At 42.1% G+C, this 11,200-nt stretch overlaps 2 protein-coding genes across 2 annotated transcripts; both read right to left on the bottom strand.

Moving 5' to 3' along the window:
• Window positions 1-1,821: 1,821 nt before the first annotated feature.
• Window positions 1,822-2,847, bottom strand: LOC118384964 (protein EOLA1-like). The gene is made up of 2 exons (XM_035771688.2): window positions 2,234-2,847; window positions 1,822-2,120 (listed from the first exon to the last, which is right to left on the bottom strand). Exons 1-2 carry the CDS (start codon window positions 2,490-2,492, stop codon window positions 1,906-1,908), a joined length of 474 nt encoding a protein of 157 aa, XP_035627581.1. The 5' UTR covers window positions 2,493-2,847; the 3' UTR covers window positions 1,822-1,905.
• A 5,531-nt stretch (window positions 2,848-8,378) lies between these two features.
• On the bottom strand, window positions 8,379-11,073 carry LOC118384962 (transmembrane protein 185-like). The gene is made up of 7 exons (XM_035771686.2): window positions 10,695-11,073; window positions 9,976-10,152; window positions 9,596-9,803; window positions 9,361-9,444; window positions 9,066-9,242; window positions 8,797-8,920; window positions 8,379-8,645 (listed from the first exon to the last, which is right to left on the bottom strand). The coding sequence occupies exons 1-7, from the start codon at window positions 10,730-10,732 to the stop codon at window positions 8,401-8,403; spliced, it is 1,053 nt and encodes a 350-aa protein (XP_035627579.1). The 5' UTR covers window positions 10,733-11,073; the 3' UTR covers window positions 8,379-8,400.
• Window positions 11,074-11,200: the final 127 nt, after the last annotated feature.

Raw genomic sequence — 11,200 nt, forward strand, 5'->3', positions numbered from 1 at the left:
ACTAGTATGTATTGGTTAGCACCTTGGAGAGCACATAATATATATTCATGACATCCCAACTTCAATTGGACCAACACGCAAAGCTTTTGACATTTCGTTTCTTACAATATAGTGAAATAAATGAATCATCCTCGTCCCCCCAAATATACAGACCTAGAATGTTTGATCCATTTTATTTGGAATGTAACAATCTGAACTGTGACACTGGGTGCGTTCGTAAATTCACTCTGGAGTGCCAGATGGCGTTCAAAGTGTGCTTTGGGCGTTCGTAAATTCAGTGGTTCGCTCTGGTTGAGTAGGGTTAATCCGAGCGTTCTGAACTCACAACGGCAGTCAAGCACGCAAAATAGCTTGCTAGCTGTTGCTTGCAAGCTACTTCCAGGCAGAAATTAGAGAATTCCTCACTGACCATTTTTCTTACCCTCGCAGAGCAGGTTAAGCTGTGTTCATGTTATCCTGAGCGTTGGTGACTAACTGTGCTGCTGGCAACAATTTAATGAGCTTTTTTTGCTGACGTTTACTGACACCGGCCATATTCAATTGGTGTTGAATGTATCTGTTATTCTGCGCTCTGGCACAATCAGACGAGAGTGCTCTGAAATCGGAGTAGAATTAGCATCTTATCATTAGATGTCTACGTTGCATATAAAAAATACAATAAAAGTATGTGTGACATTTCGGTTACCAAAGACCGCGTCCTCGACTCAGTCTGTATTGGTATGCGCTCTGGAGTCGAGGACAAAAAGTCGCATTCCAGATTCTTGCTCAGAAAATCATTTCCAAGAAACCACGGAAAGACACTGCTCAGACTCAAAATGCACCGGTGGATGCCAACTTGTACAACATTTCATTACCCAAAAGAATGTGGACCATCGTAGAGAGCGATATTATAGAATCTTATCAAATGGGACCAGACCGGAATGTACATAGTGATAGACGAGTAGCTGTTCACGTCGGAGGTGCTGAAACGCACTGAACCACCCAAAATCTTTCAAACTACTGTCTTGAAGAGTTTTGTGCACCAACTCAACATCTATGGCTTCAAAATAACTTTCCCTGGTATCGAGATCGACTTCACTTAGCACCTTTATTGCTGAGGAATAGAAAGCATGCACGTCAAAGGCACCTTTGAATGAATATGGTGTTGTGGTTTCCGAGGCCTACATTTTGACATGTGACCTAATTGAATGACACTGATTTTTTTTTACCTTGCTGGTGCAATACTATTCCAATCCCAATTTCTGCCAAGGACTCAAACATCTACTACCCCAAATTAAGAGATGTGTGCTGCTCAAATACACGAGACTTGGCACAGGAGGGAGAAGTTGGGTAACAGCGCTGGCCACCAGCATAGCCCAAGCTTGGCAGACACAGGCAACGCAACTCTGACTAGGCTGAACTGCAGAGCTCTACTCCTAAGCACTTCAGCCATGTAGTTGGCCCCAGACATCTGCACTCCAGCCCAGGCTGAGAGGAGTGATGACAGCAGCAGCTCTAGCAGCCGCAGCACTGGCTTTACTACCCAAGCTGATCTCCGTCCTCAAAGAGATGTCTGGGCAGTTGGGAATTCCTCTGAATCTGCAAGCATCTTGTCAAGCACAGCACCAGACACATGACCACCTTTGGTGTACAACTAGTGATGGCAGGAATTGCACCCCCACCCTCTTTTACCCCCAGGGCTTCACCTCGCAGAGCTCTAATGTTTGCCCTACCTCCCATTCTCTCTGCAGACAGATTTAAATGAATAATAAATGCCTATTGCAACAAAGATATAGTGTCAATATAAGGGTTTAGACATGCAGGATATACAATCATTCACAATGCAGTCCATTGGTAATTTATTCAACCTTAAAGCTTGTGTGTCATCTCTAGAAACGTGTTAGTATACATTATTTTACAACTACTCTACGCAGATGGCAGTAATTGTACTGGGATGTCCACTGTCCAAATGTCTTTGTGACCTCTGGCATAAAGTGGTTCCTTGAGCCAGCGTGGGTTTGACAGCTGTGTGAGGTGTTTCTCTGTGAGCCCAGTGAGCACTGCTGCCTTCTCCATCTCCCTCAGATCCTCCTCTGGCACATTGTCAGAGCAGCACCAAGTCTCCCCCACCTCCACCAAGCCTGAAACAAGGAAATGACAGGGGGTTGGATATTCATCAACTCTAGTTTAAAATCAAGCATGAGATGTGCTGTGTATGTCCTCCTTCCCCACTCAATCAAAAGTACTGTTTTACCTGCCACGACTCCACGGCCGAATCTGTCACCTGACGCCAGAAGCTCCTCTATTTGCATATGGCTCATTCCAAATGTATTGGTGAGCATGTCTCTCCACTGGTCGCCCTCCCAGTCCTTCTGCGCAATATGAATAGCTAGAGTGCAGTTTTCCATTGCGGACAACAAGGGGCGCCAACGTGTCTCAATACTTTTTACACCATTAAGTACTAACCCCGCGTACGGCTGCCTGAATGATAGGCAACCCACTTGTAATGTCATTTTCACTCAACGTGAATATGTTACAACCAGATGCTAGGTATTTTATCACTCTAAACCACTCGTAAGATACTGCGCTTAGTAAGAACAAATGGCTGTTGCACTCATCATAATCACGCAGTCAATCGACCCCCTAGTAGGTTCTGCGCTTGTGTCGCACTAATCTCTGGCTGACTGGCTGGCTACATGTATCCGATTGTAATTGTAAGTAACAATGGTTGACTTTTGTCTAGAGACCTTGGTATAACAAATGCAATTAACTGCAAATCCTCGACGGAACCGTAAACGTAATTTCGAGCTACAAGACTAACCATAGACACTTCCTGTTTAAATCCAACAAAAAACGTCTCAGGAAGGTAATGAGAGTTCCACAATGTTTAGAATGGGAGCATAGTGCCATCTAGTGACTGACAAGTCCAAGGAATCCATTCATTCCACAATAGTTAGCGTTCTACGCCCGTAGACGTCCAGTCATTGCGCTAACACTAGTTAGCATTGGCTCGCGAAAATAACTTCATTCATACTGGACACATTCTTAAAAATGGTATCCACGAGTTCATCGGTCTCTGGAGAAGTAGATAAAGAGCCTCATTGCCAAAATCCAGAAGTATCCCTTTCGCTGTAAATTGCAACCGATCAGCAATAAAGTATACAATGCTAAAACATAAAATGATTTCCAAAAAGTATTCTTTCAATTTGAAATAAAGGTTAATGCATTTGACAAGGAAATGATGACCAGATACAATTTTAAATAACTTTATTGTTTGTTATTGGTTAGTTATCAGCCACTTAGAGCAAGTATATATTTAACATTTGTATTAAAGTGCTTGCCAGAAGAAAAGAAATAGCTATATTGCAAAATAATGTATGGTGGAGGGTAAGAAACAAGGTACAATAGAGGGGAAAGTATACCATTGGTCCATCACCAGTCAAAAATCTGTTTTCAAATAGGTAATGTTTAACTCTCAGGCCAGCCGAGAGAGTGGTCACAGAACATAGACAAAACAAACAATGGGATATGTTAGAAGTTCAAAGGGGAATGGGTGGGGGGGGGGTACCATTTTGTGTTACAGTGAGAATTTCACCAAGAAAGCATTTTCCACAGGTAAAATGATATAGAAGCAGCACTGCAGGTTCTCCTTTACTCATCACCCAATGCAGACCTGGCAAGGTAGAAGAGGCAGGCTGGTGATTTACCCAGAATACTCAGGTTTAACAAAAAAAACAGCACACACTAGTAGGAACTTGGAGAAGTTGGGCACCCAGAATCCGATTAATTATGGTAACAGCAAAGGTCAACTACTAGGAGCAACAATGACATCATCCTGCCATATAAAAAGGATTGCTAGAGGGACATGGTTGTTGAGTAACTTAAATACACAGGACAAAACCTCAAGAACGCAAAACTATTCAAATACATATGGGTATTAGGGTATAATCCTATATCATACACTACTATATTACAACAAATGCTCCTCAAACTGTTTATTAAACAAGATAAAATATCCCTAAGTAGCAAGCTAATCTTACATTTAAAACAGTTAGCCTAATAAGCATGATCTTGGTACAGTATCAATCATTCAGTATCATCCAAGCCTCAATGCAAAGATTCAGGGTTTGGGAAATTTGCTAGCACAACTTCTGACACGCATATAATGCACCTTCAACTGGAATCATGTGAAAGACATCTGAATATTAAAATCTCTTTGGAGATTTTGTTGGCCAAAACATCACAAGGGAAATAAAATGTCCTGTACAGTATATCATATCACATAAATTAAACGGATCTTCGTCTTGTTCTACTGCCAAAACAACAGAAAAACTCCCGATGATATAAGAGTGCCTTTGCACACACATGATCTGGATAGTCCATCTGTAGATGCTCTAAAGATGTTCATACTACCAACTTCATATTTTCCCGAAAATCTACCAAGTTTAAATACCGAGAATAATTCATATTTATCCCTAGAGTCCCGTGGAATACAGCAACAATCAGAAGTGTCCATTTAAAGGGGTTTAAACCAAGACATGGTTACTGTGCCACCTTCTCGGTTTGGCTGCGTCACTATTTAAAGATTTCAAAGCAAATTAAACTGATATTTAGAAATGATAATGTAACTGCAAAACAGGCCATTCATAAATTCATAGTGTTGTCATGTTCCTCAATTAATTCAGCGCATTTCAGAAGTAGGCTAGTCTCGACAGAGTGCATTCAGGGCACACAGAGTACAGCATTGTCGAATCACGCAACATTTGTAACGTCAGTCAAACCAAAGTCAAAGTTGCTAAACTTGCTTGATAAACTCCAACGAATGACAGAATATGTCCTATGTTTGGCAAAACCGAGTTGATGATTATATAGCAAAAAAGCTCATGAATAACAGGGAGATGAAGAGTGAAAATCATTTACATAAAGTATCTTAACCGGGACAAACTGTTTAAAAAATATCCGTATCTACTCTCATGCCGTTTATTGATCACACATTCTCTACTGAAACTCTCATATGGGCAGCAAGGACGAGACCCCGCAGAGAAGTGGGGGAAATATTATTGCATTATTTTGACATGCATAGGTGAGAGACATCCTTTGATAATGCAACCTATAGATTACAGAATAAAGTCAGAATGTTGAGTTTCAGTGGGATTGGGACTGGATACAATTTTCCCTCGTGCCTCTGAATGGTGACAGAGATGTATGCCTATGTAGTGAATTGTGCATGGGCCTATCAAATTTGTGACTGTCTTAAGAGTCACAATGACAGCTCAAAGAGGCACACGTTATTTTATAGGCTATACTGTGGGGTTTAACTGCATTCGGGTGGAGTGTGCAGTCTGGCAGTGTCAATTATCCTTGTGCTTTGAATTTATGGCTTCTTTGTGTTTAGTAAATATGCTTGGCTAAAGGCTTCCATGCAACAACCTGTTTGGATAATGTGCTTTTTCATTATTTGCTAATCAGCTGCTGCACGTGTATTTTGTGGAATTGCATTAGTACAAAATTGGGGATTTTTTTGTGTTATTTCCCAAGTCTTGTCATTAAATCTTTTCAGGAAATGTGATTTATGTTCCCAGGACAGTTCATCTCTACTATTAACAAACTATCTGTTGATAAGCAACTGCTTTTTAAGGTTAGAATACGGGCTAGGGTTAAGGTTAGAATACGGGCTGGGGTTAAGGTTAGAATAAGGGCTGGGGTTAAGGTTAGAATAAGGGCTGGGGTTAAGGTTAGAATAAGGGCTGGGGTTAAGGTTAGAATAAAGGCTGGGGTTAAGGTTAGAATAAGGGCTAGGGTTAAGGTTAGAATAAAGGCTGGGGTTAAGGTTAGAATAAAGGCTAGGGTTAAGGTTAGAATAAAGGCTAGGGTTAAGGTTAGAATAAGGGCTGGGGTTAAGGTTAGAATAAGGGCTGGGGTTAAGGTTAAGGTTAGAATAAGGGCTGGGGTTAAGGTTAAAATAAGGGCTGGGGTTAAGGTTAGAATAAGGGCTAGGGTTAAGGTTAGAATAAGGGCTAGGGTTAGAATAAGGGCTAGGGTTAAGGTTAGAATAAGGGCTGGGGTTAAGGTTAGAATAAGGGCTGGGGTTAAGGTTAGAATAAGGGCTGGGGTTAAGGTTAGAATAAGGGCTGGGGTTAAGGTTAGAATAAGGGCTGGGGTTAAGGTTAGAATAAGGGCTGGGGTTAAGGTTAGAATAAGGGCTGGGGTTAAGGTTAGAATAAGGGCTGGGGTTAAGGTTAGAATAAGGGCTGGGGTTAAGGTTAGAATAAGGGCTAGCGTTAAGGTTAGAATAAGGGCTAGGGTTAAGGTTAGAATAAAGGCTGGTGTTAAGGTTAGAATAAAGGCTAGGGTTAAGGTTAGAATAAGGGCTAGGGTTAAGGTTAGAATAAGGGATGGGGTTAAGGTTAGAATAAGGGATGGGGTTAAGGTTAAGGTTAGAATAAGGGCTAGGGTTAAGGTTAGAATAAAGGCTAGGGTTAAGGTTAGAATAAAGGCTGGGGTTAAGGTTAGAATAAGGGATGGGGTTAAGGTTAGAATAAGGGCTAGGGTTAAGGTTAGAATAAAGGCTGGGGTTAAGGTTAGAATAAGGGATGGGGTTAAGGTTAAGGTTAGAATAAGGGCTAGGGTTAAGGTTAGAGTAAGGGCTAGGGTTAAGGTTAGAATAAAGGCTGGGGTTAAGGTTAGAATAAAGGCTAGGGTTAAGGTTAGAATAAGGGCTAGGGTTAAGGTTAGAATAAGGGCTGGGGTTAAGGTTAGAATAAAGGCTGGGGTTAAGGTTAGAATAAGGGATGGGGTTAAGGTTAAGGTTAGAATAAGGGCTAGGGTTAAGGTTAGAATAAAGGCTGGGGTTAAGGTTAGAATAAGGGATTGGGTTAAGGTTAAGGTTAGAATAAGGGCTAGGGTTAAGGTTAGAATAAGGGCTAGGGTTAAGGTTAGAATAAAGGCTGGGGTTAAGGTTAGAATAAAGGCTAGGGTTAAGGTTAGAATAAGGGCTAGGGTTAAGGTTAGAATAAGGGCTGGGGTTAAGGTTAGAATAAAGGCTGGGGTTAAGGTTAGAATAAAGGCTAGGGTTAAGGTTAGAATAAGGGCTAGGGTTAAGGTTAGAATAAGGGCTAGGGTTAAGGTTAGAATAAGGGCTAGGGTTAAGGTTAGAATAAAGGCTGGGGTTAAGGTTAGAATAAAGGCTAGGGTTAAGGTTAGAATAAAGGCTGGGGTTAAGGTTAGAATAAGGGATGGGGTTAAGGTTAAGGTTAGAATAAGGGCTAGGGTTAAGGTTAGAATAAGGGCTAGGGTTAAGGTTAGAATAAAGGCTGGGGTTAAGGTTAGAATAAAGGCTAGGGTTAAGGTTAGAATAAGGGCTAGGGTTAAGGTTAGAATAAGGGCTGGGGTTAAGGTTAGAATAAAGGCTGGGGTTAAGGTTAGAATAAAGGCTAGGGTTAAGGTTAGAATAAAGGCTGGGGTTAAGGTTAGAATAAAGGCTAGGGTTAAGGTTAGAATAAGGGCTAGGGTTAAGGTTAGAATAAAGGCTGGGGTTAAGGTTAGAATAAGGGCTAGGGTTAAGGTTAGAATAAGGGCTAGGGTTAAGGTTAGAATAAAGGCTGGGGTTAAGGTTAGAATAAGGGCTAGGGTTAAGGTTAGAATAAAGGCTAGGGTTAAGGTTAGAATAAGGGCTAGGGTTAAGGTTAGAATAAAGGCTGGGGTTAAGGTTAGAATAAGGGCTAGGGTTAAGGTTAGAATAAGGGCTAGGGTTAAGGTTAGAATAAGGGCTAGGGTTAAGGTTAGAATAAAGGCTAGGGTTAAGGTTAGAATAAGGGTTAAGGTTAAGGTTAGAATAAGGGCTAGGGTTAAGGTTAGAATAAGGGCTAGGGTTAAGGTTAGAATAAAGGCTGGGGTTAAGGTTAGAATAAGGGCTAGGGTTAAGGTTAGAATAAAGGCTAGGGTTAAGGTTAGAATAAGGGCTAGGGTTAAGGTTAGAATAAAGGCTGGGGTTAAGGTTAGAATAAGGGCTAGGGTTAAGGTTAGAATAAGGGCTAGGGTTAAGGTTAGAATAAGGGCTAGGGTTAAGGTTAGAATAAAGGCTGGGGTTAAGGTTAGAATAAGGGTTAAGGTTAAGGTTAGAATAAAGGCTAGGGTTAAGGTTAGGACATAGTTGAAATGTTACTGATAGTGTGTACAGCATCTACAGATGGACTATCCAAATAAAGTGTTACCGTACTCTTTGTTCCACAAACTCTGCCATGGTTTTTCGTTTTTGCTAAAAAGTCAGGTCCAAATTCCAGTCCCACTGCTCACTAGGAGTGAGCCACATGGAAACTATGCTCACCTGCCTCTTCTTAAAATGGGTGGTCAATGCACCACAGCTGTCTGGTGCATGTGAAGTCCATCAAAACTCTAGAGCAGTTGTTGCAAAGCTTTAATTTAGTCAGGCATGTCAATGCACAGTTTTGGAGGAGGCACAAAGTACTTCCCTGGGCTCTGTGTGATCACCACACCAGTCTTTTTGCGGAACATGGGAGCTATTTTTGGCTGGTCGTGTGCAGGCATCTCCACGGACACCTCAGCGTCCTCGTGGTGCAGGTCGTAGGAAACGTTCCCATACTCCCGCAGGAAGGGAAAGAGCTCAAGAAGAAACTGGCAGAAGTCTTTTCGGATGCCAAACCACCCTGTTAGAAAAGAGAAATACCAGTTAAAACAAATAGTTTGGAGAAATATTTGAGGAATTACACTGACTATTCTCAGAAAAATAAAAAGAACACTGCCTCAATATGACAATTATTTCTGTTGCACCGCTATCATTGTTGAGGAGTAACTCACAGTGGTTGCCTCCTTTCTGGCCGAAGGTCGTGGCCATCAGAGTCACCAGGGATAGCCAGAGAGGCACGAATACTGACACATAGCTGGAGCCGTAGTGGCCATCCAATTTATGGACCAACAGGATCTGAAGAGTCAATGACGGAGACAACAATAAAAAGGCAAACAGGGTAAAACTATTTTTTTTTTAAAGTATTACTTTCCCAACTTCCGACCTTCTTCAGCTCTCTGACCACAATAGTAGCTGAAAGATGGATGACATGACCACATACCTCAAAAGTTAGCAAGGGTACAACGATTGTCATCCAGCTGATCGCCATGGTGATGTGAGTACGCCGTTGCTCTGCAATGAGGTCCATAGACCGCAGAAAGAGCACTGACCACACAATGTAGTAGAGTACCACAAGGCACAGGAAGGACATGACAATCCACAGTGGCACACAGACAACCTGAACAAAATAACATGACAAAAAAAAAACACTAATAATATCAACATATATTTTACAACTCGCTGTAAGTTGTACTTTTCTTCCCCAGAAATAGATATTAGGCAGGTTGTTCTCTTACCAGCCAAGGCCAACTGATGATTTTATCTAGTCGCAGGGCAATGAAGATAAACTGAAGAATATTGACTGAGCACAAGATCTCCAACTGATACAAAGAGAGATAGGAAAAACAGAGTAAACGGGTGAAGAGGGAGAACGATGGATGTAGACAAGTATACTATATTCACCGATATCTAGCCTAAATAGACTATTTGAGAAAAAGAACATCCTTATGACGGATATAATGCCAGACTGACCTCTAGAGAGCGATCATGCCGGAAGCCCCACACACAGGCTGCAACAGAGACAGGTGAGACAAAGAAGAGGGGCATGAAGACCAGCAGCCAGAAGTGAGTGCCCCTCTCCACGCGGTCACACACCAGCACCTCAAAGGTGAGTAGGAGCAGGTGGATCCCAACAGCAATCAGCATGGCCTTGAACTCCACACAGGTTTCACCCTCAGCCCTGCATAACCAGCATGACAGACACAGTAAGATAAGACATACCTAGTAAGCAGTGATAGCCATCGCAATCGGACAGCTTTCTCATTAGGACAATTTGATATTGATAAGACAGCCACATTGACAACAAAAAAATACCTACAAAAGAGTAAAGCATTTTTGTTTAAAAAGCCCACCTGTACTGTGGGTTGTGGGCCCAGACGCCTGTGCCCACTGAGGCACCGATGATGACCGTGAGCTTCCATAGCCATATGGGGGCAAAGACAGCCCAATAACTCCATTGGATGATGCCATCCAGACGCAGCGACAGCAGAACCGAAAACAGTAGCAGGCAGGCATAGATGAGGAACTTACTAAGTGAGGAGAAACACAATTATCGCCATGAATCTATTCAGCAATCAATTTAGCTTGCTAGTCATCATAATTGGTACACAAATGCGCCCCCCCCCCCAAATGCGATTCCAGATCAAGGAAACTGAACTATGTGGCGTTAGCCATTTAGGCCATTCAGTTGGTTAGTTATCTAGCTAGCTAGCATGCACTAACTAACTAATACTAAACGACTGACAGCAACACACAACAGGGCTGGATAGCAAGCCAAAAACATTTGCTAAACTTGCTAACGTTAACTAGCTAGCTTATGCTGTTCTTCCCCAATATAATAGCTCGCTGACCTTACCAGTTACCGAAGCTGCTAGCTAACGACGTTTAGTTAACTTTAGATAGTTCGTTCTGTCATGATTCACCGGTTCAGATAGTCAATGACTGAATAGTAGTAGGCAGTCTAACTAGTTAACGTTATCTGGCTAGGCGCTTTCCAACACAGATATGCTGGCTAGCTCTAACGTCGTTAGTTAGCATAGCCGTAGAGACGTTATATTTCTCTTTACGTTACCTGGGATTGAAATCTTGGAAGAATCCCCGAAGATTCATGACTATAGCTTATAATCGTCTAAACCATTTTTTTGGTATTAATAATGCAATCACGCATCAAGAGGATGTTGTTTTTAATCAGGCAAAAAGTTAGCTTGCTTGCTTTACTAGCCCTCTATCGCGGTTCACGTCGATGCAGACGGAATGTCCATGGTAGTGTTGTTAAGTGCCTGGCACTAAGGGGTCAGTATCGTGTACAAAAGTAGTAGGTTTAACTGCCAAAGACAGCACAGGTTTAGAAACGGTCTGTGCCACTACCACTGGCAACAAATGTAGCTCAATGAGCCGTACAGCCCCGCTAGTTGCCGTGTTCGAGACACTGAGGTATAATGAGAACGAACGCATAAAAACCATGATGTATCATGGGTAAATTGTGACTGACTGATCTACAAATAATAATGACTTGTTAATTTATGATGCAAGGTGGTTTGTAGATCAGTCACCCAGTCGGCAGTCGCCTGCAATGTC

The sequence above is a fragment of the Oncorhynchus keta genome, chromosome 6 (genome assembly GCF_023373465.1).
Source record: "Oncorhynchus keta strain PuntledgeMale-10-30-2019 chromosome 6, Oket_V2, whole genome shotgun sequence".
NCBI lineage: Eukaryota > Metazoa > Chordata > Actinopteri > Salmoniformes > Salmonidae > Oncorhynchus > Oncorhynchus keta.